At 38.8% G+C, this 27,593-nt stretch overlaps 1 protein-coding gene across 3 annotated transcripts in view; it reads left to right on the top strand.

Moving 5' to 3' along the window:
• PARD3B (par-3 family cell polarity regulator beta) overlaps nucleotides 1-27,593 on the top strand; it is a 1,123,128-nt gene that overhangs the window by 987,328 nt on the left and 108,207 nt on the right. For all 3 annotated transcript variants that reach the window (XM_043910301.1, XM_043910302.1, XM_043910303.1), the window contains one exon: nucleotides 13,690-13,822. In XM_043910301.1, the coding sequence (XP_043766236.1) occupies nucleotides 13,690-13,822 (133 nt within the window). The remainder of the gene's footprint in view (nucleotides 1-13,689; nucleotides 13,823-27,593) is intronic.

Below are 27,593 nucleotides of genomic sequence, written 5' to 3'. Positions count from 1 at the left end.
AGCACTTTGGGTTTTGTGATTTCTAATAAACATTGATGGTGTTACTAGTTTGTACCGAGCATTCAGTACGCTCCATCAAAATGGCAGCTCTAATTAGGTTCCTTGAATTAGCTAATGGATTTTGAGAAAGATAGCTTAGAAAGCTCTTCCAGCTGTCCAAGATACTCCTGCCATGGCAGAAAGACAAAAGGCCCCTGGAAGCTACAGGCTTCAGAGCTTTAGAAATGCAGCTGACAGTTAAAAAGATAAATTACATTCATATTTTTCCACTGAACGTCCTAATACTGAATTAATGTTATTCCTGTAGTGAGCATCCATTAAGAAGCTCATTTTATTATAAGGATGCATTTTGACCATTAGCTCTTTTTCTTTGGCTCCTCCTCTCTCCCCACTCGCCTTTTTCTCCCTCCAATTCCCCAGATAGATTGGACACCGTATGAAAAAGCTTCTTTGAAGAAGAGGAAATAGTTTCCCTCTTTTCGTAGGTTATAAATTTAGAAACTCTCTTAGATATATAGTAAACATTCAGTTTAAGAAATGTCGAAGTAAGTAGTACATAAAGAACTAATACATTGATTCAACTGGAGCCTTGTGGCTTAAATTTTACGTAGAACTTCCGGTGGGGGATGAGCTTCTAGCTAGTGGACTTGTTTACACTTGGGTAAGACATGATTTTTGTTGTAGAATAGGAATATCTCAAAAACAATGTGATGCTTCCTTTTTTCATCTTGATGTGGGATCACAAAATAATGCAATGCCACTCAACGTGTTCTTCACTTTTCTTTCCTAAGAGCGAGTTTCTTTAGCAAATGATAAACTGATAATATCTGAATGACTGTACCTAATATGTCTGCAAATAGGGAGAAAAAAAATAGCTCTTAGTGGAATGGAGAGTAATAAAGTTCATGACAAATAGCAGAATGCAGGAAACACAGTCACCCACAGGCTCCTTTGAGCTAGATATGTGAGTACTCATTAATTCTATAACTGTGTTCACATAATGTTTGGCTCTTGTTTGTCCACTTAGAAAACTAATACCTGTTACTTTTTAATCTGAAAGGTTACAACTCTCTAGATACCTGGTAAATCCTTTAGGGGAATGTTTCCTGGGTCGTTAACTCTCAACCATCCAATTTCTGTTTTCCCCATTTAAGTCTTTGCAGTGCCTGTGTTTTTCTAAGTCCTGCCTGGCTTTGGCCTTTTTTCTGCTCATTAGTACCTTGACCAAACAAGGGGCTGGGCAAAGAAAAGAATCAAGTCAATTAATTGGGGGATTGTTTACAGCTCTGGGAAAATACTTGTTGGGAAGGAAACTTAAGTTGTTGGTTTAAATAAGAGTTTTCAAAATCATCCCCAGTGTCTTATTTTCCATGCTCTTCCAAACCTCCTATTTCTATGCATAACTGAGAACCAATTTAAATGCTGTTGCTAATAAAGCTATTGGAAATAGGGAAGAAATAAATGTGTTTATGTAACATATAGATTACAGATCAGACAGCTTGCTTTGCCTTGGTATGATAAAAATAAAAAGGAAAAGCCTTTTTATATGAAGTGCCAAAAAATGAAATACTTACTTCTTCCCCACACATGACTTCACCATGATGAATAAAAGGCATAATTGACATCATGTTTATTGAAAAAACCAGCAACTGTCATACTGTCGAGAGGCTACTGAAAGCTGGAAGAAGGCATGTTGTTTATTCATTTTCACTGTGGATTATTTATAGAGTTCAATTGTCAGCAGCAGCCTCATGCCTAATTTTCCCTCTTCTTGGATAGCCCGTAATTCATTCACTTTTCAGATCAAGAAGACAGCTACAGATTGCTCCAGGGCAGGTATTCGGGCACCGCTGTTACCTCGCCTGAGTGGAGCAGTGGCTGTTTATTCATTGAGCTTCTGTGACTACTTTCCGTAAAGTGCCAGTGAAAATAAAAGTCATTGTCAACCCATAATGGGCTGGTTTCATTTGCTTTATTTTTTTCACTTTTTGCCCTCTGATTTGGCAGCAAATGCTCTGTTCCTAAAGGGAAATTTATCACTCTATTAAAATGCATCATGCTTCAGCACCAGTTAATGTTACTGGTTAACCAAGAGCTCTAGTTATAGAAAACATTCCATTTTCAAACTGTAGTTCTCACTGTCCCATTGCCTCCAACTAAAGTACAGGTACAGTATTCAACAGGTGGGGAAACAGAAATAGAAGGTGACTTTTGCCAATGGATGGGTCAACCATTTAGCTTGAACTGTACACATATCCAAGGGATCATTGAATATGGTGCAGGAAGGTCCCATAGAGGTCAACTGGTTCATTTCATTGCTTATGATTTATGGGAAGAGAAGGGTCTTTTCATAAAAGATAGTTATTCATTGACTTCTATATTGGCTGTGTTGAGTCTTAGTTACCACACACAATCTTCCTTGTGATGCATGGGCCTCTCTCGAGCTGTGGCTCATAGGCTCCACTTGGGCTCTGTAGTTTGAGGCACACGGCCTCTCCAGTTGAGGCACATGGGCTCAATATTTGCAGGACACAGGCTCCATTGCTCTGCCACACGTGAGATCCTAGTTTCCCGACCAGGGATCGAACCTGCTTCCCCTGCATTGGAAGGCAGATTCTTAACCACTGGACCACCAGGGAAGTCTCATGGGTCTTTTAGAGTTATCATGATATAAAGAATAACCCTGGAGATGCTCTACCCAATGTGAAATCGGTCCAGGATTCCACATCAGCTTCCCTTTTTGCAAGATTGGCACATGGAGCTATTCAAGTCCTACCAGCTTTACTTCCCAGAATTCTCCCATCCACTCCCACACTTCTGCCATGCCTAACTATCTGCCCTTTTATGTTGCCACCACTCATGCCCAGTACTCTCTGCTTGCTCTCCTTTTCTCCTTGAGGCCTTTCCTAGCCTCCGCAAGCATAGTTAATCACCCTCTCCTCTGAGCTACTGCAGGACTTCATTATGCTTCATGATACTTCTTCATAATAATTGCTACATTGCCCAGCAATTATTTATTTGTATTTCCATCTCCCTCCATAAGACTGAAATCTCTGAGGGTTAGTTCTGGGTCTTAATCACCTTTACATTACCAGGGCCTGGGACATGGCAATATCGAAAAATAAATAAAAGCATAAATAAATGTACACAGCTGAAAACATTCAGAAGGTTATTGGAAAACTTTTATAAAAGCAGTTGGTGATCTAAGTTTGATACCAGCTTATTACTATCTGGTCTGTTCTACAAAGAAAGTCACCATTCTCCTAGAAAAGATCTGTAGAAGTCTGAACATCTTTTAAAAACAAGGGAAACAATCCCTAGGAGATGATACTCTAAACTGTCTCTGTTCTGTAAAACCCCAATGTCAGAAGGTCAGCATGAGGTCACAGGGTCATGAGTGCTCACTTTACACCCAGGGAAATGAGGGATGTGGGGTAGTCTTGGATTTGACACGCTTTGGGACCTAGTAAATGTTAACTTTTTACGTGGCTCTTTGGAGTTGAGAATCTGTTTGGATTGGATCATTATTATAACCCTATTTAAAATTGCAAGAGAGCTCAGCATTTGTGCACATATGTGTAGAAGACACAAAAGGAATTAAGGTAGTATCAAAGCATGTTCTTAATAAGTTCTTGGGCTGAATAATGCTAATCACATCAGAAACACTGCATATAGAATTCTATGTTTATGAGATAATTTGATTTAATATCATATGTGTGATAATAAAAATCTGGCCCATACATCACTTCTGGGTGTCTGGACAGTTTATTGTATATCCCTTCCCTTCAATGGGTATGGAGGTAAGAACTAGTTTACATAGCCTATGTATTTAGAACACTTCGACTCCACAAACATTTGGTATTGAGTTCCTAATCAAAATCTTTAGCTTCTTCCAACTGAAAAACATGTCCTTTTTTTTTTTTCTGAATATTTTTCTCTTTCTCACATGTTATTTTCCCAACCTCCTCCTTTTCCATTGGAAGGCAAAAAAAAGTCTTATGGGAGGAAAAGTTTACTGTTTTAATCTACTGATTTTTTTTTCCTGCTAATCTACTGATATTTGATTAGTACAGGATACCATAGTCTATCTTGACAGATATAATCCTTTAAATAAAAAAAAAACCACCATCCATGCACTAACTCCTTTAGAGTCTCCTTTTTTCCTTTACGTTGTGTAGTCAATTCGACCTTATTTCCTTGTTGTGTAAAAGAAAGACCTAGGTGTCCAGCTGTTGGGAATCAGTGGTCTTTGATGGACTTCCCTACTCCCTTGGGAGAAGACAGAGCTTCTATGTTTCCTCTGAGGAAGAGGGAATTTCACGGAGGCCTAGGAAATTCCCAAGGTTTTATGGCCTGCAGCCCACACAAGCTTATTTTTCCCAGAATTGACCCTGAAAGTTTAATCCACATCTAAATATCAGATATGTATTTCTGAAATTCAAGCTGTGTTTGATTTAAGCCTAGAGGATAATAATTTTATCTCACAAGTCCTGCAGTTGTTGGTGAGAACTTCTTTGAGAAGGTGTGTGTGTGTGTGTGTGTAAGATATTATTAATGTGTGCATGATATCATGCACACATTAATTTTGTAGGTTTCTTCCATTTATCTTTTTGTCCCTATTTTGCTCATTTTATTTTGAGCCATAAAACTCTTTGAGAAAACTTATAATGTTCCAAGTAGAATCTTGTCTTAAGGTTAAGTTTCTGAAGCATCATCTGAGGCAAAAGTTGTGTACAGTCAGAATTTACCTTGAAAAATACTTTAGGGGGATGCTATAACCCAGGTGGCTCAGTGGTTAAGAATCCTCCTGCCAATGCAGGAGATGCAGGAAATGTGGATTCGACCCCTGGGTTGGGAAGATCCCTTAGAGGAGGAAATGGCAACCCACTCCAGTATTCTTGCCTGAAAAATGCCATGGACAGAGGAGCCTGGTGGGCTGCAGTCCAGGGGGTCGCAAAGAGTCGGACACAGTTGCGTGGCTGTGTACGTGAGCATGCAGGACCTACCAGTGATCTCTCACTAAACCCACACAACACTCGTTCTTTTCATTCTTTTAGAACAGCATCAACTGGCTATTCCCTTGTTTGAGCACTAGCTGAAGTAGCTGGTTTGCATTTCAGTGGCCATGTTGTACCAGTACTCATAGCTTGAAACACTGGGATCACGTTCAGTACAGTGTGAAGCCTATATTATGAGAGGCACTTAGGAACTGCCCCAGCCAAGGGAAACTGACTCAGCTCGTGTCCAGGGGCCTACACTCATTACATGGAATGGCCAATGGGAACACTGTCACCACTTAAATGGCTCTTTTCCCCCGATCCCCCATGTTCGTCTAAGCTCAAATATTGAAGCATCACTTTCAGGCGGTTGTGATGCAGTGTTGCTATACTTCAGCCGTGTGAGAACAGCCGTAACATGAATTACAGGATTTGTTTATCATCTTTAACAGAAGACACAGTGAGTGCACAGTTTCAAATTGGTCTAAACCTATTTTTCTTTGCGTCTATGTATGCTCGGTTAGCAAAGATGTAGAATAGAAATGAAGGGCTAATGTTGCTGCCAGCCAGTGTGAACTTTTCAACTATATTTTAAAATCCTCCTCTAAGAAACAAAAATTACCATGTGAAACACTTGATAAATTCTTTTGGTGACCCCCACATACTTTGCATTGTTAATAAAATTGGCACAATGTGTCGAGACAGTATGTATCATATGCTTATATGAAACTCTGAATGTGCCCAATATTTGTGTAAATTACTTAAGGCTCGAAAATACTGTACTGCGTTGGAGGAAATATATTAGAATACTATTCAAAATATGAATAACTCAAATGGATATTTTATGACTAATGGCAAAACTAGCTTCTGAAATTTGAACACAGCCAGGAGGTCAGTGCACAGTATCAGAATAATGCAATTATGTGTTACAGGCTTATAATGGTGAGTTGAAGTCATGAATAATAACTCATGTGTTGTTGAATTGTGAATAACACTGTCAGTGTCACTCCTAAGAAATTTCCACCTTCTCTGGAAATGGAGACAGAGAAGCAGAATGTTCTGATTAGGGAATGGCCTCGCATTGTCTCAAGTGATAAAGAGCAAAGGTAGAGCAAAGCCTTTTTATCAGAAGAGATGACATTGATCTGGTGAGAATCTCCATCACAGCAGTCAATCACATTGGAGAAAGTTGCCCTTCATGCATCAATGAGATTACTGTTCAGTGGTAAATGGCGGCCCTGGTGTGAGTGGAAATGCTTGCCGTTATGCAATCAAAAGTGTCAGGGGAAGGGGGACCTTCTTTTTCCCTCTAAGATTTGATTCATTGAGGTCAAAGTCCATTCCAGGGTTAAGATTTCCAGGACAAATCCTCCAGCTCTAAAAGTCAGAGTGTCAGTTGACTGAGCTAGGGCTGGAAATACCAAGATAAGGATCTCAAAGGGAGCAGATGCTTAAAGCAGGAAACATGTGGAGAAAGGCAAAAGGTCAGACCCAGGTTGCCATGGCAAAGTCAGGAGCCCAGGTAAGCCAAGTCACATTGTCAGATTATGGTGTCTGGGTCAAAACGCCACTGGCAGCTCGGGATGGCTGACAGGAGAACCACATTCAGAACTGTAGGCTGAGCTAATACATGCTCGTGCTTTGTGGGGTTCGTCCTTATGACCCTAACTTACATATCAACCTCTCTGGACCAGTTTTTTAGTGTCCTCACAGTAGCCTGACATAAAGAGTAATTTTGTTGAACGCTTAGAAATTTATACAAATACATGCTTTTCAAAGTAATGTATTAGCATAGAATATAGCTTTTGTCCCCACAGTTTCTGCCACCAGTTTTTCATGTGACGTTATATCATCTCTTAAGATATCTAATAAGCATTGTTTCTTTACCTACTATTAAGAAGTATAATGTCAGACATAATTGACAATAGTAGTTCTAGAAATAAAGAGAGATTCTAAATGTGAAAAATTTGTTTCATCTGTTAGTGTATTCACTCTTTCTATAAACTCATAGTCTTAATATAGGAATTCATAGGGAGTCATTGTAAGCAAACTAATTGTTTTAATTAACAAAATACCTGAAATGTGATAGATATTAAATGTCCATATGAAGGAAGTCATAGTCTTATTATTTGGGGAAATTATTTTAATCAAAAATAATTGGAAAGGGGGGTCACTATCATAGTGGTGATGCATTGGGAAAGAAATTAGAAAAATTCCCAAGTGTTCATGGCTAGTCAGTTATATATTCCAAAATTTCACTGGACTAAACCACAAAAAATCTTATTTGTCAATATACCTTTGAAAAAAACAGATATTCTTTGTACAAAATTAGGAACAAGGAGAAGATAATTTACATAATTATAATTTTCACTGAATAGTCACACTGGATAATTTTCAGAGTTGTCCAGTGTGAAAATACCATTCAAAGAATTTTATAGAATTAAGCCCCATTAAATGCCATTATTTATTATTAAAACTCACTTAGCACATATGGGCACACTATATAAATGTATTTGCATTATGGAATGTTAAATCTGTAGAGTGGGCTATAGTTTCTGTAAATCTTCAAAATGCTTTTGAATTAATGATCCTGAGTACATTTATAAGAATCTCTCAAATTTTTTATCTGACAGAAATCTCTATCACCAACAGAAAATCTGTTACAGTTGTGTCTATGACTGCCTTCAGCTGAATATTCTTTTACGGAACCTAGTCTGGGATTTGAAGTATAATTAGTAAGGGAAGACTGCATATAGATAGTTAGATTTTGTTATATTCATGTTATCAAGAGTGTGATTACCACAGAATCCCAGGTATTTTGAGAGCTCTGTTCCCACTTTGAAAAAAAATACGCCTTTTTTTCTCAGAACTGTGGTACTGCTATATTTGAGGTTTTAGACTATATTGATTCTTTAGGTCTTTAAATGCAAAAGGATAAAAGAAACAATCCTTCCCATTGGGGGGGGGGGGAAACAGGAAAAGAATAGCATATTGGCATCACTCTGTATCTTTCAAAAGGAAAAAAATCTTTTTGGAAAACCTTTAAAACTTCACACTTTTGTGAATATAGAAAGATGAGCACCATGCTTACTTAATTTAAATATTTTATTGTTGTTCAGTCACTCAGTCTTGTACTCTTTGCAACCCCATGGACAGCAGCATACCAGGCTTCCGTGTCGTTCACTGTCCCCCGAAGTTTGCTCAGACTCATGTCCGTTGAGTCGATGATCCATCCAACCATCTCATCTTCTATTGCCCCACTTCTCATCCTACCTTCAATCTTTCCCAGAATCAGGGTCTTTTCCAATCACAATAACATTTTTACAGTAACATCATAAAAAAAGAGAATAATCAAATCCCAAACTTAAAAACAACCCCTATTCTACTGATTATTGTTAACATGCATACCTCTAATGCCAACAGTTTTATTCAGTGAATTTGTAAGGGTTAGCTCACCCAGGTAGAAATATTCCTGTTAAGGTTACATTCTATAGGGACTGTTCTTAACTGCATCACTGAATCTGGACCCCAGACTGGTACCTACTGACCAAAGGCAGACACCTCTCCTTGGCAATGAAGAGCTACATGACTTGAGGCTATCTTATGGTGACACAGGTCTTTGTAATTAACTGTGTATATTTTAATCATAGTTAGGGTGCTGTATTTACTTGTATGCCTGTTTAGACATACACAAACAGTCTCAACAGATGAATTCACAAGCCAGACAATGGTTCACTGGCAGTGACCAGCTCCCTCTCATTCGACCTCCTCTCATTCAGCCGGTGGTGAATGTTACCAGCGGCAGCCCTGGTCCTGATCCAGAGTTTCTTTCTCTTTCATGTGGGATCTTTGTCATATGTTGAGTCTCTTTTGCACCCCATTCAGTTTTATATCAGTTTCCCATATAAGCCTGTTAGAAATGTAATGTTAATTACCCAGAAATCTCCGTCTGCAGTTGCTCCAGCATCATTCTTTAATGAATACAGACTTCATTGCATGTATTCTATTACTTTAGCTGCTTTAATTTCTATTTTTATTGCAAAGATCTGTGCAAATAAAAGAATATCAAAAGGTATGGCTATAAATGTGCTCTGTGAACTTCCCTCTGCCTTGAAATGCCTGTGAACGGCTGCTACAATATGCCTGCTACATTTTAATGCCTTTCTTATGAGGCAACAAGGTATGGTCAAAATAACACTGGCTTTGGAGTCACACATTCCCTGGTCCACCATTCACCAACTGCGCTACTTATTTGAGCCTCAGTGTACTGGGCTTCCCCGGTGGCTCAGAGATTAAAGCGTCTGCCTACAATGTGGGAGATCTGAGTTCGATCCCTGGGTCAGGAAGATCCCTGGAGGAAGAAATGGCAACCCACTCTAGTATCCTTGCCTGGAGAATCCCATGGATGGAGGAGCCTGGTGGGCTACAGCCCACGGGGTCGCAAAGAGTCAGACAAGACTGAGCGATATATGGGTATGGGTACTCATCTGTGAAATGTCAATGTCATCCTCACAAACTTGATTGGGGATAAAATGAGATGAAGTGTGTAAAGCATAAATATTATATTTAAGGAGCTTAATAAATGTTACTTTTCTCTAGTGTTTTGTAGTAATGGGAGACTATGGCATGCACAAATGAACAGTCATTTTAAAATGTCTTTCAATTGAGGTAATTATGAACTAGGAAGAATAAGGTTAAATTCCAATGGAGCAGATAATGCCTTACTGTGATGTGTATTGCATTTGGGAATATATTACTATAGGTGACGATGAAGAAAATGACATGGTTTCTGAATTTCATTACAACTTTAAAACTCGGTCCAGCTTTAAAGTGTTATAGGAAAAGCCTGTTTTACTATACATCTGCTTTTAAAGACATAGGCAGCATAATTTACAAGAAATCACTACAATATAAATCTGTTTTGTTATACTGCTTGAGTTAATTTAAAATAAAATTTCAGCACACTGAAAGTGCAGGAGTGGCATTGATCACCTACATGTGTATATCGCTATAAGAGGAACTTTTTTGGTAAGAATGACTGACTAACCTCTACCTTATCCAATGAACAAATAATACAGCAAGCCTAAATTTTCTAACAAGCAACCTGGAGATGGAATTACTGATACTTTGCCAGATTTTATATGGTCGCAAGAGTAGGTGAGTTACATCATAGGCTGATGTCACTTCTGAAGCTATCAGACAAAATTCTTAGAATCTCTACTACTGAGTTCCATAAAGCCAGAAAAATAGAAGTTAACATGTAAATAGAGGAAGGAAAAACAGGAGTCCTCAGAAAGCAAGTCCTCAAAGCTAGGCTTAGCTTTCATTCTGGTCCAATATGTTGTTAGAGGACCCAGTCTTTAAGATACTAATTAGATAAAGGAGACACAGGCTGGAAGGTAGTAAGCAATGGTGGGAAGATCCTTCTTTAAAGTCAGACCTGATATATCTATTAGTCATGAGCCTCGGATTTCTCATGTCTATGGAGCAGAACCATAAAAGTTATCTTTATTCTTCTGTGATTTTGAAATATTTACAGCACCTGTTAACACTATATAACTCAACTCAAGTGCCAGCTCCTATAGATGGTAATAGCTTTCTGAAGTTCTGGGTTAAGAAAGATTCTAAGACCACGTCTAGGATTATGGGGAAGGAATGCTATAATTGATTAATGATGTCTGCTCTGAGCAGAATTGATAATAAGTGAAAGTCTGTATCAATATATTTTCTATACAATGTCCCATAAATTATAATTACCAGGATTACTGGTTCTCTTATGACAAAGGCATTTTTATGTTCCTCAGATTTTTACCTTTTCAACACAAAATGGAATCAATTAACTGCTTTGGGTACAATAGCTGTGTATATCATTTTTATTGATTTGATGGTACACTTGTGTGTATTATCTGTAGAGAAGAGCTAAAGATAAAATCAGAATTTACTATTCCTCATTTTATTATATAAACCAACTACCTGGGAAACAGTCTGGTATAGTTACTCAAAGTAGAGTGAGGCTTAGACAGAGAAAGAAAATGAATGTCGCAGTGTAGTCCCTGCTTATCATGAAAGGTTTGCATGGTGTCCTGTAACTTCTTTAAAATATTCACACAAGGGAGAATGTTTTGCACTTAGATGGTCCATGAATTTCTAGACTTTTTCCTGTTTTTCTCTGTGGCCAGATTTCTTCTCTGGGTAAATAGTCATGTTCCTGTCAGCCATAGGGGATTTTCTGAATCATAAACAGCTGATTTTGTATTCTTGCTCCATTCCTTCTATTTGAGAACTGAAATCTGATCAAACCCATATTTTTAAATTTATTTATTTATAGGCATATGGAAGAATAGTTTACGGTCTGAGTGTGATTATTTTTTCCCACAAATGTAGGAAAATTATGGGGATTTTTAAAACAGCCCCTTATCAGTTTCTTTTTTTTTTCTTTTATTACTGATGACTTCATTCTGCTTGAATTCAATGCTTCGGTTTCTTTGGGTAAACTAATAGATTATGTATGCTGTGTTTGCACCACGTTGATTGAACTCATCTGGTGAGCGCGGCTCATGCATGCACGAAATGGGCAGAAGCCTGCACAGTGGATGCAGGCCCCGTAGGCAACTCAGAGTACTTAAGAGCAAGGGGTGCTCTTCAGAATTGAGTTCTGCTGTCTTTCCTGCCTTCTGTTGTTCAGGATAGTATCAGACCTTCCACTTTTTTTCTTATTGTTATCTTTATCAAGTTCTCAAGAAATACTTTTGTTCAAGAAAAGTATAGTAAGAAAACAAAGTCAGAACTATTTAAAGCAAGTTTTAAAATACATATTGAAGAAAAATTAACCTAAATGATCTGTAAGAAATTGTTTTTTCTTGATCAAAGGCATCAATTACTTGGTGTCCACAGAGCAGGTAGGAAGCCAAGAACTCATGCTAATTTTGTACAGAGGATGTCAAGACAAGTGGTCCTGCTTTCAGTTACCTTACAATCTATCAGTAGTTTGGGAAGAATGTTTTCCTTCCAAAAGGTGTTTACTCACCATTTTCTTTTTATAGTTCAAGTGAAATTTTTAAATGTTTTAACAAAATAATAGATGACTTCTTCCTACTGCTTTTAGATGTCTCATTTAAACTTCAAACTCAGTGTGATACTTAGGGATCATTTTGGCGTGTAGAGGTCTTCTCTGTGGGGCTCCTCCTACTTTTCTCCGTCCCATTTGTCTCTCTTCCCAGCTCCCTCCCCTACACCTTGTATACTAGAGCCGTGATTCTCACATACACATGAAATATGGGTATCATTATGGTTAATTGTTACAAATTGAGTTAAAATACCAACATTTGCAAATGATCTATTTTGTCATTTATTAGAGTAAATTCAAAATATCCCTAAAGGACCCAAACTCTCTTTTATTATAATCTGCTTCCCAAATGAGAGGGGGAAGGGAGCACATGTCAGCTACTATGTCTATGAGGCAAGACAAAAGAAGTTGAGGACCACTGCTTGCCAAACTGACTTCCTTGCATTCCCCCCAAAGCAACATGCTTTCTCATTTCTGTTCTTTGCATTGTTCTTCCCTCTGCCTTGAATTTTCTCATCTCACTTGTTCAGTTGTTGAGCACCTATGCATCTTTCAAGATTCAGCTAAGATGTCACCTCCTCTTTGGGGCCTTCTGTGATCTCCTTCCATGGCTCTGTCCTCACCCTGTTAAAGTTTAAGCAATCCATGTTCCCTCAACCCCTGTGCAGACCTGTAGCATCAGTCACAGTAGATTGTAGTCTTCCATATCCCTTTCAGTTCCCTAACTCCCAGACTGTGTGTTTTTTGTGAAAAAGTTCTGTGAAAGTGTTTAAGATCTCCAGGTCTTAACATAAGTTCTGGCACAGTAGGGCACTCAGTTATGCCTCAGATCAATCAGAGAAGTTGATCAGCTGTAGATATCTTCCTAGCATCTTCCTCTTGCTTCCTCTCCCTGATTGTATCACATAATGTTGATTCTGTTGAAATGATGGTGACAGATCTAAGCTAAAAGGGAGCCACTGGCTGACCAGTGTGGGGCTGAATGGATAAGTTACTGGAAAAGCTGTAATTCCTGACAGGAAGAAGTAGCTAAGAAGAGAGGAAAACCTTGGACACGTAACCAACATGGCATATTCTACTATGACCAGCTTTCTACTTTTCTTTTTACTTCTTGGCAAGACTTCTACTTTCTTTCCTTTCTCTATGTCCTGCCTATACCCATATAAGATATGTACCCCAGCCCCACTCCAAAAATTCACGAACGTCATTGAACTGAACATGCCATGCCACTATGCATCACATTCAAGCTTCAGGTCAAACAACTGGTCTCAAATAGGCAACACTTAGGTAAGAAAAGGAGATACTACATAAAAAATTAACCAAACTCTGTACATACAATTTTAAGAAAAAAGTGATGGCTCTTTTAATTGCTATAGGTCAGGACCTTAAGTTCTCACTCAAAAGGCACTTATTAATCCCAAGTTAGATCTAAACATATGCACATAAAGAGTAGTTTTTATTTATTTTTGTTACCAGGAATTTCACAGTTTTACTAGCATATTTGTACGATATTACTGAATCTTCCAAATTTGAAAGTCAGATGCTTTAACAAAATAAAAAATATCAAGAAGCAAGTTTCTAGGATGTTGTTCACCATGTGACTGCTTGTCTGATTATGTCCTGCAGTGGCCGGTCCGTGAGCGGAAGTGCTGACCGCATCCAGAAGTTGCGGAAAGAGTATTATCAGGCTCGGAGAGAAGGTTTCGCTTTATATGAGGATGACGAAGGAAGAGCAAGACCTGACTATGACCTTCACTGGGTAAGTCTATGCCTGAATTCATTGCACTCATCTTTACTGACATAGTTAAGAGCAGAAGAACATGGCTAGGAATGTCCTATACATATCAATGTATATTTAGGTTACTTGGGTTTCACGGATATAAACATTACCTAAACCACAGCCCATTTTCTCCTACAGAAGTTGTTTCTATAAATCAAACCACACTAATGCACAGTAGTTCACTTTAATTGCTTTCATATTTACTCCCTCTTGGACTTGTATGCCTGCTTGTTTGGATGGAGCAGATGTTAGCTATTTTAAAAAGGGCAAGGAATCTTGGTCATTATCTACTGAGCCTTAATCCTTACCCTCCATCTCTTGAGTCTCAGACATCTGGTCAAGCATTAACAGACCATGCGCCATAAGCAATCTCTTCTTTTGAAAACAATTATTAGAAATAAATTTCGGAAAGGTCTGAAAGATATCCATTCAAAGATATCAAGTGTTAGTATATTGCATCTGGACACTTCACATTTTGCTAATCTTACCAGTACACTAAGATCATTTTATTCTGAGACAAGGGCATTTTTTTATTAGAGGGTTCTCTATCAAATCATTCCACATTCATAAAGACAAAAGAATATCGTGACCTCTAAAGAAACATTTTTCTGGGTTTTTTTTCAAAATAGCCTAATTCATTCTGTTGTCTTTTTCAAGAAGGCAAGCTCTCTGTCATCCTCTTTGATGATTACTGCCTTTTCCTACAGTTTTTAGTGCTGTTTTGAGAACCACATAAGGAACCGTCTTATCCCTGATGACCACACCATCTCTTTTGAAGGACTGATCTTTTAAAGGAAAGTTTCCTTCCTTGATTTTCACACCCACATTTGTGTCCATGAGGTCAGGGTTGGGAGAGTAGAGTCCAACCACTGAGCTGATTCTCTCTAGTTTTAACTTGGATAGTGGTTTCTCATGCATGAAATCTAGTGCTTTTACACAGGGGTCCAAAAGTCAGTTTCAGCATCTATCACTGTTGTGCACAGCAACTGACAGCTCTTAGCCCAATAGATTCTACTTTGTATCACAGAATTTAAAGACACTTATCAGAAGTACACGGTATGGACTAGCGATCGCCAAGCAAATGGCTTCAGCCTTTTCCAGAGATAAGCATCCTGTGACTACAGATCAGAAGAAACAACTATTTATTGGTTTTATTACCAATGTTAGGATTAAGCAGAATAGCATTGACTGTGATAGGGCAACTAGTCCTTTAGACTCTCAGTAACAGAAGCAAAAGATTTTCATAGAATAACAATCTGTAACAATTCACTTCATTTCAGCCTTATTCAAGACTGACTTATTGACTTTGATGGAAGATTGTATACATAAGACTGTCCTGTCTCAATCAAACAGATGATAAAGGGAAGTTGTTTCCACCAGAACCAAAGCAGAACTCCATGTCCAATGCATTGAGAAGTCTTTCTTCTCAAAACCAGTATGAATTCCTATGAGCAAAATAACATAAATAATTTCACAATAGATAAAGCAGTCCTGGTTGTTTGAACCTTATTTTATATGGTCTCCTTACATCAAGTTGAAAGGATAAAAACTGTTAACAGTCATGAGACTTAAAGTTTCCTCTGATTTACCAAACCTGAGTTGGATGACTGTGCACTGAGGTCCTCCCTATTTGATACTGTTTTGTGCCAGGCAAATGCATAACCAGATGAACAATCTAGTGAGTGGGACAGTATCGCTCTAATTTGTGTTTCCCACGCTCAGGTGTGTTGAGCTTTGCCAGAAGTGACTGATTTTACATTTCCCAAGCAATTGGGGACTACGGCTTCCCAAAAGGATGCTTGGGAAATGCACTGTCATAAAAGCTGAGTGGCCCTTTGTGATTGGCTGTGATATTCCAAACCAGGGATTAGAATATCAGCATCCTTTCCTGTCCTTTCCACAAGCCAAGGACAAACACTATTATCTATTGTCCAACGTGGACCTGAGAAATCACACCATTATCTTGCTACTTTTTGAGAGATCCAGGAAAGCATGTTTAGAAATTTAGTCTTTCATTTCCGCCAGTCAGCCAGACCCAACAAGACAGCTTTTATGAGACTGTGGTTTCTAGATTGACTGGTCTTCAGCATCACCAAGGGTGCCTGTTAAAAACTGAAAAACAGTCTATGAAGAGGAGGTATGGAGCCCAAAAGAGGGCTCCTAGGTGCTTCTCCATCAGGCTTTCTGACCCACAGGTCTTTAAAAACAGGACATTGATTCCAGTTTCTTCAATAAATACTAAAGTAGTTCAACTTCTCTAACAAAATCATTACATGGACAAGCATCATCAAAAAATACTTTCATGGACTCAGAATTCCTCTAGCTCCCAATACCTCAGATTGAGAGGTCTGAGAGAAACTCCCAAGAGTCACACTATACTGGGGAACTTTGGATCTATTGAGAAAAAAGTTAGAAGAATAAGTTACCTAATAACTACTTTTAAGATAGGCCAAAAAGAACAAAAGAATGCTTACGAAAGTTTTCAAAACCAAAATGATTAAAACAGTCATGGAAAGAGTATTAGGATCTATGAATCACTGAAAAGACATTATTAGGTTCTATTCATATTTTTGGTGGTTTTATTTTTTTTCACATCTCTGAAATTAGGATGCAGTTTGCAATCACTTTTCACCAGGTGTCATGATATAACTGTCCATTTCTGGAACAAGAAATGTTCGGAATTGTGTGGGTTGTTTATTAGAAACTTGAAAGAAAATCCTTGAGAAATGTTGGAGCACACTTTTAAGAAAGGCTGCTCCTTGATATTTTTAAAATGTATTTGTATCAGTGGGACTACACTTCTTGCTCTGGTCCCTCCTCTGACTTTCTGGACTTCCCAGCCATCTTGTGGGTAGTTTTCTACCAATGTTACACCTGTTCAGTGGCCCAGAGCCAAGGATTTCTCTTACTGCTCTCTTGGGTTCTCCCTTGCTCTCACATCTCTCTCTTTTCCTTTTCCTTTTTCTATGTCTCCTATTCAATTTTAACCAACATTTTCTCAGTCTTAGTGTAGGCCCGGTACTGGTAAACAAAAGTGTATTGTCTCTATGTTGGAGGAACTCACAGTCTAGCCAGGAATACAGACATCTAAGCCAAAACCAAGAAAAGGGACATTAATCTACGTGAGAAATGCTCTTGTGTAGAGTGATACTATCGTCTAAATGAGTGCAGAGAAAGCAGTTAATTCTGTTGAAAGCAGGGTATGTGTGAGGGGTGCTGGGAAAGTGGTAGAGAGCATTTGGAAGTTGCCTCAGTCCTGTATTTTGTTCCTTTCTCCTCAAACACACAGGTTTTTCTTTTTCCCAAAGGAGCTCCTGATTTATTCACTTCATTTGTGTTAAAATAAATGAATACACACAGATTGCAAGGTTTGTAAATATGGACATGAGACCTTAAAAAATCTTTTCAGCAAGTCTGTTTTGTATCTGTGTTCCCATCTAGGCTCTGAAAAGCTGTAAAGAACAAGTAGAGGGAAATTCAATGGCTGTGAGTGAGATGCCTGGCGAGTTTTTATAGGCCCCAATTAAGTGAACCAGATAGGCTCGCTGAGAAGTGTTCGCATCTGCCAAAAGAAAACATAATAACATAATACCTGATATCTGCTGGCATTTTATCTTCTGTACAACTTGTAAAGACTGTCACAGTCATCTGGCCACAGGCTATGGTTTATTGTGTTTGGGCTTCTAAAAATTATTATTAGCAGATAAAGATTATCTGCTAATTTAACAGCAACGTGAATATCCTGTAAGTAACTTTAGAAATGGGATGGTTCTAGAGTTTCCTAAAAATTTTAGTACCATTATTACTATCTTCTTTCAAGAGTTACATGGCATATATTATATCCCTTTCCTCTTTTTAATTCTTTGGCTAAATTGGAAGAATATTTACCTATAAAAGGGTGGGAGGGAGGTAGGCTGGTTTCCATGGTCAAAGACATAGCACTATTCATGTAGGTCATGGTTGGAACAGAGATGGTTGGGTGAAGAAATAAAAACATTCTGAAAGATTTGTTTCTTCTAATATGAAGATGATTTAGAAACCAACTCAAAGGAACATACTTGGCAGCCGTCTTAACAGTGAGGGACCCATCTGGTGAATCCTGTAGTCAGAGGCAAGGGAGGTCAAGATGCTAAGATCGTGCTAGCTGTCTTAGGAGCAGATTTAAGATGGAATGTGTTATAGCCACGCAAGTACAAAACCCATCAGAAGGTCATGTTCTAAACATAAGGGATAAGAGAGATGAGCTCCCGCTGTCTAGCGGTCCAATACCAGAACTGAGACTTGTTCATATTTGTCCTTCTCTTTCTCCTGGAGGGCATCTATTAAAAATTAGGGACATTAAAAAACAATTATGGATTAGTCAGTGGCTGTTAAGTTGCAAGAGAAACCTAATTCAAACTGGCCTAAGCAAAAACAGAAACTTTGTAGGCTTACATAACTTTAAGGTCAAAAGGGTATCTGACTTCAGGCAAAGCTGGTCCTACTCCTTCCTGCAGGCCATTAGGAGCTCATTATTAGGAGAATAACTTTTGTGCTTCGCTCTTTCGGGACCATTGTCAAGGGACTCCCCTATATGGTGATAAGATAGCCATCAGCAGCCTCAACCCAGCAACTCTATAGAAAGAGGTTGTCTCATCCCCAGTATATCCAGAAAGTCCTAGAACTGATGTTCAGTACAGTCCTCAATGACTTGTTGACTCAGCCTGGGTCACATGTCTACTCCTGAGCTCCCATGGCCAGAAAGATGTAGTATTCTTACTGGTCAGAATTACATCACAAGGTCACTCCTGGAACCAGAAAGTAGAAACAATCCTACATAAATTCAATGAATGAGTATAAGTAAAGAAGTAGTCCCCAAAAGAAAATCAAGCTGCTGTCACAAGGGAGAAATGGACATCAGGCACAATTAGGAGTTGTCTACTATAATCCCTAGTTTTTATAACAATATAAACTTCATCTTCTTAGATTATCAAGAAAAAAGAGATAAAGACTTTTCCCTTCACTTATTTTCAAGTTTATCATTAGAAAAGATGATTCTGTTATCATTTTTAAAGTCACTGCCATTGTTGGCTAGATAAATGGAAGATTTCTTTTTGTCTACTGGTTCAGTATCTTTGAGCTACCCCAAGAACGCAGCTGGCTTCACTGAGTTATTCATGAATAATAAACAGACCACTGGCTGTTTGTTCAGATAAGCAAGTGACATTTTGATTCACCCAAGACCTAGGAATTTGCCTTGCTGCTGCTGCTGCTAAGTCACTTCAATCGTGTCTGACTCTGTGCGACCCCATAGACGGCAGCCCACTGGGCTCCGCCGTCCCTGGGATTCTACAGGCAAGAACACTGGAGTGGGTTGCCATTTCCTTCTCCAATGCGTGAAAGTGAAAAGCGAAAGGAATTTGCCTTAGAGAGAGGCAATAGAATGCTTTGAAAGGATAAAAAGTAACTCATTTTCCCTGGGTAAGAATTGCTCTATCTGTAGCCACATGGATTGTTGTTTTGTGACAAGTACATATGCTATTCTGAAAAGCTTCACAAGATGGAATGAGGTAACGAATTAGAACCATCAAATGTATGTATCCACAACGGTTGTAGTTTGGCTCCTACCAGCGTTAACCAACACCTTCTCAGTTGATGAGACCCTCTTGTACTCCATAAACACATCCTTTCCAACGTGTCCCTCCATCAACAGTTGAGTGTTTCCCCTGATTTTCTAAAACAGCTGAACTGAGGAGTTTAAGAAGTACCAAGGCAGATACTGTCTAGACATTAGGGGGAATTTTGGAAAGGCTTGAGTTTTGATGGAATGTGACACTGGTAAAACTTCAAATGCCACCTGAAAGATTGGGACTCACTCATCTAGATTTCAGGAAGTAGTGAAATTTCTAGGAAAGAAGACAACAAAATAAATTGAAGATTCTTTTTTTCTTTTGGTTGGTAGCATCAGTCCTCCTCTGTCTCAGTGTGGCTTTCACAGGACCATGATGACATATTAGCCATATGGAGGAAGATTATGTGAGTGGATTTCTAGCTTTTAAATATGTACTACTTTGAAAGAAGGCAACATGTTTACAGGCAATCCCCAACATAAAAATAAACTATGTTTCAGAAAACCAGTAAGAAATTGGTGGCTTGAAAAAGAAATCTAAAAAAAAAAAAAAGAAAAGAAATTGGTGGCTTGAACCTGGGAATGACTTTCCCCATAGGAAAAAAAGTTACTGGTTGTAAGACCCTGGACTAGCCTACAAAAAGTACACTAAAATCCAATAACTTTGTACTAGTCACAGAGCAGGCTTCCCTGCTGGTTCAGTGGTAAAGAATCAGCCTGCCAATGCAGGAGACTGGGGTTCAATCCCTGGGTCAGGAAAATCCCCTCGAGGAGAAAATGGCAACCCACTCCAGAATTCTTCCCAAGGAAACCCCATGGACAGAGGAGCCTCATGGGCTACAGACCAGGGGCTGCAAAAGAGCCAGACACGACTTAGTGACTAAACAGCAATGACAGACCATGAACCCAGAAGTGGGAGCAGACGAACCATCTGAGCCAGTGGCCAAAGAAGGAAGTTTCCTTCTTCCTTCTTTTCTGGACACACTTTGGAGATGTTCTATAGCCCCTCCCCATCTATCAGTCTTCAAGGATGTCTCCCCAGGTTTCCTGACCCATAATCCCTCCTACCTCATTATCATACTACACTTAAGTCCATGCTGCCCTCCAGAGTGCTCAGGAGTCCAAGGTTACCTCTCTTCATGGTCCTCCATTAAAGTACCTATTCTCCTGTAGCTCATTTTCATCACTCTGAGCTGGGGGGAGTAGAGTTGGGGCAAATAATCAGATCCGTGAAGGTTCTTCCCACTCCCTGAAAGACTTCTCTTTCTAAAGCAGGTATTTGATTTAACCCTAATTAGGTAAAAATTAGGCAGCATAGGGGAAGTCTAGAAGGGAACAGGAGAGAGGTCAACAGAATCCATCCTTAGAAACAGTCCCTTGGTGAAACCGAGGGGCGAGAGCACCTTGGCTGTTGAGGCATTTTCTCCACACCTTTTCGCTGCTCCATCATGGCCTGAAGCTCCTCCAGCACCTCTCTTCTATGTACAGAGCCCACGTTACCCTGCATCTCCCAGTCAAACTGCTTTCCTGATCCGAGGGGCGGCACTGATTTCTCCAGCAGCCTGGCCCTCAGCTGCCTCAAAAGAAGTCTTTTGTTTCTGAGTCTTCCCCCAGTGGCCCAAGGCCAGTTGCCACAACTTACACAGACCATGACTCCTCAGCCAGCACTGTCTGAAGTCTCCCCTGAAGATGCTACTCCAAACAGTGTTTTCTCATCCAGTCTTCCTAAGCCCACAGATAGAGGTCCTGAATGTCAGACCCAACACACAGCAGGTATGGGAAGCATTTTAGAGCATGGACCTTGCGTTCATATTCAGGCTACACCACTTGCTAACTGGCTCAATTTGGCCCATTTATTTAACCTCTCAGTCTTCTTTAAAATTCAGATAATAGTAGTATCTCATATAAGTATTGTGACCGTGAATGAACTATTATTACATGTAAAGCACTTAGATTGGCATCTGGCATGCAGTAAAGTGTTCAGGAAAGGTGAGGAATTTTTCAGTGGTGCATGTCCTGAGGTGTTCAGAACTAATATGTCCTATTAGCCAGACAGCTGTTCGAAGTCGTTGTTGGAGTTGAACGTCTTTGGTCCTTCCAGTTCTGGGACATTGTACAGACACAGAGCATTTGGAAGCTCTTCCAGTCATGCTCACGCTGGTTACCTCTGAGGTGCCCACAGCCCTTTCAGGTGGTAACTGTCAGGACCGGTTATAAGGCACTTTTGGCAAAGTCCATGGGTCAGGAGGTCAATATCTATTTCCCTGTCTACCCCACACAAACTTTTCCTTCCAAAGTGTGTTCCTTTCATCCCTGACCCCAGGGGCACACCTAATCTCTTTAATGAGCTTGCGCTAAAATCAAAGACCAAAAACGAAAAGAATGTTAGAAGCTTCTGTTTTCAACTCTGCAAAAATCCTGAAGCAAAGAAACACTTTGACACGTGAAAGAAAAAAAAAAAAAAAAAAACAACTTAACAGTTACCAAAGGGGAAAGCCAGGAAGGGATAAATTTGAAATTTGAGGTTAAAAGATATACACTATTATATATAAAATAGATAAACAAAAAGGACCTATTGTATAGCAGAGGGAACTGTATTCAGTATCTTGTAATAACCTATAATGGAGGAGAATCTGAAAGAGAATACACATATGTATATGTAGAACTGAATTGCTTTGCTGAAACATTATAAAGCAGCTATAACTTCAATGAAAAAATAAAAAGTTTAAAAAGAGAAAAAGAAATACTTGGATCTAGTTAAGGATTTAAAATGGGGAGAGAAGAATACAAAGAGAATATATGTAAATTATTTACTCAATAAATGTTACTACAGCCAGCTCAGTAATAACAATGGCATCAACACTGATTCTATAAGCAAATACCTTATATTAATTATTCCAGACAACTCCATGTGGTAGGTGTCTTTAATTCTATTTTACAGATGAGGAAACTAATGTTCTGAGACTTTGTGCATAGTCACATGATCAGTAGCAAAGCTGATACTCCAATCTGTGCCGACTCCCTGTGGAACCGAAGAAAGGAAGGCCAGTGTGACAGCTGTTGAGATGTTTTTTCTGCAAGAGATGTTAGAAAGAAAGAGAATCTCTGCTGAAATTATCTTTAATTATCACTCGTAATTTGTTTTTAACCCAACAGAACTGAACCCAAACCAAATGTTGGTATCATTTCATCACTTCTCTCTAAAAGTCAAAATAAAATCATTCTTTTTATGCTATAATCAAATAAGTTAGGCTATCTCTGGCTCAAACCCAAACCTAAATACCAAAAATCAGAAAAAGAAAGTTCAGAACCACATTATTTTTCCATAATATGTCAAAAAAAAAGTCTATGCTTTAGTTACATTAGAGTGAAAAAAGAACTCTTTCTGCTTCTAATGAGCAATTAATTCCAGCTCAGGATGTTGAGTTTAGAATAGGTTAAGTTCCCCCAAACCACAGCCGTTTGTGTTGGATCATGGTTAAAAACCCAGAATTCCAGTTTCTACAATAATCACATTCTTTTCTTCTACTGCAATGGGAGAAATGACCATTTTTATGTAACATAGGAAAAACCATAGCAGAAACGCCTATGAATTCCAGATTTCCTAAACTGTTTTCAAAGCTGTTTAAAATCAGTTGAATACATTTTATTTTAGCAGAGCTCAAAATTCTGAAATAAACTTTGGGAACTGAAATTTTTTTAAATGAATTTGTTTGGAGGAGAAGATATGAAAATTCACGTAATTAGCATGTTTAACACATGAATCACTTAAGTTTGATGACAATGAAAACTCCATATGAACCGTATTTGTGTTCAGATCCCAAAACCCAGAACCACCCCTTGCACAGCTTCCTAACTGTAATTAACCAATCAGGTCGCTGCGGTAGCCATCTTTTTCCTTCAGCTTAAGAAAATTTTAGACTCAGAGTCATTCTGAAATTTAACATCATTTGGTTCTTGTTAAGTAGTGACTGGTCTGGTGTTATGATGGGAAAAAGAAAAGTCAGAGAAAGCTCTTCTGCGAAATAAACAAGAAGAACACTTGAATCAAAGAAAATCCTAAAATGATCCCAATCACAACAGCAATATTGGAACTGCCATTCTCCACAGGAAGAATGACCCCTTTTGAATACATTGTAATGACACAGACTGGAGTCTATGACTTTACAATCCTCCTATGACTCTCATTAATTTCTCTGTCTCATACCAAGCCTTGAAATCATGGTGCTAATTCTCAGAGTGTTTATGAGAAAGTGCAAAAGTTGACACCACTGACTTCACCTAGGCTGACAGGAAAACTTTCCATTTGTTCAAGTAAATGAACTAAGAAGAGAGGGTGTAATGTTAGTATTATAAACTATTGGTAAATTATTCCTTTTCTGTTTTGATAAGACTTTCATAAAGCAATGGAGTTCTTTGGTTTTTATCTCCATGAAGCTTTCTTCTGATAATTTAGATCATTTTATATCACCTCTCAGCCTGTTCCCTAGACAGCAAAGCCAAAGCAGCAATGAAGAATAGATTTTCCACAATCATTCATTCCTTTGTTGATTTATTTATCCACTGAATATTTACCAGTTTATACATGAGTATGCATCAAGCCTAACACTTGCATCAACACTTACCAACAAAGAAGGAACACCTTAGTGGTGTGTGTGTGTGAGAGGGAGAGAGATAGAAGCTATTATTGTTTTGAAGTTTCTCCTTCAGGGAAGCAGTAGGAAATATGAGAAAGAGTTTCCCTGGCATTATCTGATGTCTTTCACCTAATGAACCTTTGCTCACCCTGTGAAAATGGAGACTCCCAAGCCATGTGGAGATACTTCCATTTTTCAGTTTTGTTTTCCTATCTTCACCAATTATCAGAGTCCCAGATTGTTTCTGAATAGCAACTCTATTTTCATTGTATTTTTTATACATATCATTTACTTTTCTTTCCCTCATCTATTTGGCGTGGACCAGGTTTCCTGTTTTCCATACAATTCCCTTCACAGCAATTTCCCAGGTTTAAATGGTCAGACAGCACTTCAGCAGCAATGAGCTCTACGCATGTGTGGTTGTAAAGGAATCAGAAATTTACATTCCAGAGAAGGAACTCATGGCCCCACGATGAATGTGAATGATGGCAGGAAGAAATCTTTTAACAGTACTTAAATTGATCATTGAGAAAAACTATGAGATTTAGAGCTTTGTGGTTTACCTGGGGTTCTAGGACTATTTTTAAATTTCCCAATTTCAGAAGTGGGTACTTTCTCCTTTCTACATATGGTTGCCTAGATGTAAAGTTTAAGATGTCTTGAATACATGATGATGAAACAATTAAACAAGATGACAGGCAAGCAGGAAGGAACTGACATTTTGTTTCCAGCATTCCATATTTCCACATAATTTATTTTTAAGTTTAATTTATAAGAAGTTTTTAATCCTTTTGCAGTTAGAAGTGCTTAAAGACTTTCCTTTGCTTGGAGGTTCTCTCTACAAAATAAGAAAAAACCCTGTTAATGTCCCTCATCAATTATCCACTTTCACTCATGCTGTGTCACTTTGGTCCCAGGACTGAAGAATAAAATTTCAAAGTGCATGGTAGTTTAGTCATACATTCATTGATTAGTTAGTTCCTTAGAACTTTATTTCAAATCCTGAAAGATGATGCTGTTAAAGTGCTACACTCAATATGCCAGCATATTCAGAAAATTCAGTAGTGGCCACAGGACTGGAAAAAGTCAATTTTCGATAGTACATGAAATGAGAACTTCCAGATGTTCAAACTGGATTTAGAAAAGGCAGACGAACCAGAGATCAAATTGCCAGCATCTGGTGGATCATAGAAAAGCAAGAGAATTACCAAAAAACATCTACTTCTGCTTCATTGACTACGCTAAAGCCTTTGACTGAGTGGATCACAACAAACTGTGGAAAATTCTGAAAGAGATGGGAATACCAGACCACCTGACCTACCTCCTGAGAAACCTGTATGTAGGTCAAGAAGCAACAATTAGAACTGGACATGGAACAATGGACTTTTCAAAATTAGGAAAGGAGGCTGTATATTGTCAACCTCCTTATACAGCCACAAGGCTGTATATTGTCACCCTGCTTACTTAAACTATATGCAGAGTACATAATGCAAAATGCCAGACTTGATGAAGCATAAGCTGGAATCAAGATTGCCAGGAGAAATAGCAATAACCTCAGATATGCAGATGATACCACCCTTATGGCAGAAAACAAAGAGGAAATAAAGAACCTGTTGATGAAGGTGAAAGAGGAAAGTGAAAAAACTGGCTTAAAACTCAACATTCAAAATACTAAGATCATGGCAGTCCCATCACTTTATGGCAAATAGATGGGTAAACAATAGAAACAGTGACAGACTTTATTTTCTGGGGGTCCAAAATCACTGCAGATGGTGACTGCAGCCATAAAATTAAAAAAACATTTGCTCCTTGGAAGAAAAGCTATGACCAACCTAGACAACATATTAAAAAGCAGAGACATTACTTTGCCAACAAAGTTCCATATATTCAAAACTATGGTTTTTCCAGTAGTCATGTATGGATGTGAGAATTGGACCATAAAGAAGGCTGAGTGCCAAAGAGTTGATGCTTTTGAAATATGGTGTTGGAGAAGACTCTTTGAGAGTCCCTTGGACTGCAAGGAGATCCAACCAGTCCATCCTAAAGGAAATCGGTCCTGTGTATCCATTGGAAGGACTGATGCTGACGCTGAAGCTCCCATACTCTGGCCACCTGATGCGAAGAGCCAGCTCATTTAAAAAGGCCCTGATGCTGGGAAAGATTGAAGACAGGAGCAGAAGGGGACAACAGAGGATGAGGTGGTTGGATGGCATCGCCAGCTCAATGGACATGAGTTTGAGCAAGTGCCACTAGATGGGGAAGGACAGGGAAGCGGGGCGTGCTGCAGTCCATAGGGTCGCAAAGAGTTGGACACGACTGAGTAACTGAAAAACCACAGAACTTTTATTTGGCAGTAACTCTGCACCAAAGTTGACTTGACTCTGAGGAATTAAGAGTTGTGTCTGATGGGAAAGGCAGACAGGAAGCATGATTTCAGACATAATGGGATGTTTAGGAGTAATTGTACAGGGAAAGATTTATAGGTGAATGCATGGTAAAGAGAGATTAACCAAGAATGAAGAGGCTAGATGCTCTTATCCTATAAAACTTCCCAGTATGTGTTCAACCTTTCCTTCTGTCTGCATTTAGGGCACTGTGCCTCCAAGTAAGCTCCTCCAAGCATCCTTTGTAATGTCCGCTTAGTCGCTCAGTCAAGTCCGACTCTTTGTGACCCTGGGGACTCTAGCCCACCAGGCTCCTCTGTCCATGGTGATTCTCCAGGCAAGGATACTGGAGTGGGTTGCCATGTCCTCCTCCAGGGGATCTTCCCAACCCAGGGATTGACCAGGTCTCCCACATTGCAGGTGGATTCTTTACCATCTGAGCCAACAGGGAAACCCTTGTATTGTCTAAGCAGACAGAAAGTGGCTTGTGTGATATTTCACAATCATACTTTTCTATGAACCCAGCCTCTCATTTTAAGGATTTGAATGTTTGTGCATCCTGTTTGTCCTAGTTACTGACTGAGATCTTCCCTAGAGGGTAGATTTTCTGTGTGTCACAACTTATTAGATGGTCATAAAACCAGTTAGTCAGTCACAATTGACATTTTCAAAGATTTGGAGTAGAACAGAATAGATCAGAGGGATGGCAGGTAGTAAATATGAGTATTGGTGGATGGAAATATTGTTTCACAGCCAGTGTGCACACATACGTGTATGTGCTGGGTCATGATGTAATGTGGATTTCTTCCTATGTGTCATGATTTTTGAAAGGCTGAAAAACTCTGGTCCAGACTTTAAGTTCCATATCTGGTTGTTTTGCCATTTCATTTATAACACATATAGTATTTGTTTCAGACTAGGGGCTCAAGAATTTTTTTGAGTAAATATCATAGAATACATCCTATCACATAATTTAAGGCACAGTTTTCTCTTCTTGATTATATCCATAGTATTATACTATATATAGATAATGATAGATAGGTACACAGTTTGCATATACATTAATTAATTTTCTTTGAGCAGCTGATGGTTTATGTAGCTCTTAAATGGACATTTTAAGA

The sequence above is a fragment of the Cervus elaphus genome, chromosome 8 (genome assembly GCF_910594005.1).
Source record: "Cervus elaphus chromosome 8, mCerEla1.1, whole genome shotgun sequence".
NCBI classification, from domain to species: domain Eukaryota; kingdom Metazoa; phylum Chordata; class Mammalia; order Artiodactyla; family Cervidae; genus Cervus; species Cervus elaphus.
This window is presented reverse-complemented; position numbering and strand designations above follow the sequence as displayed.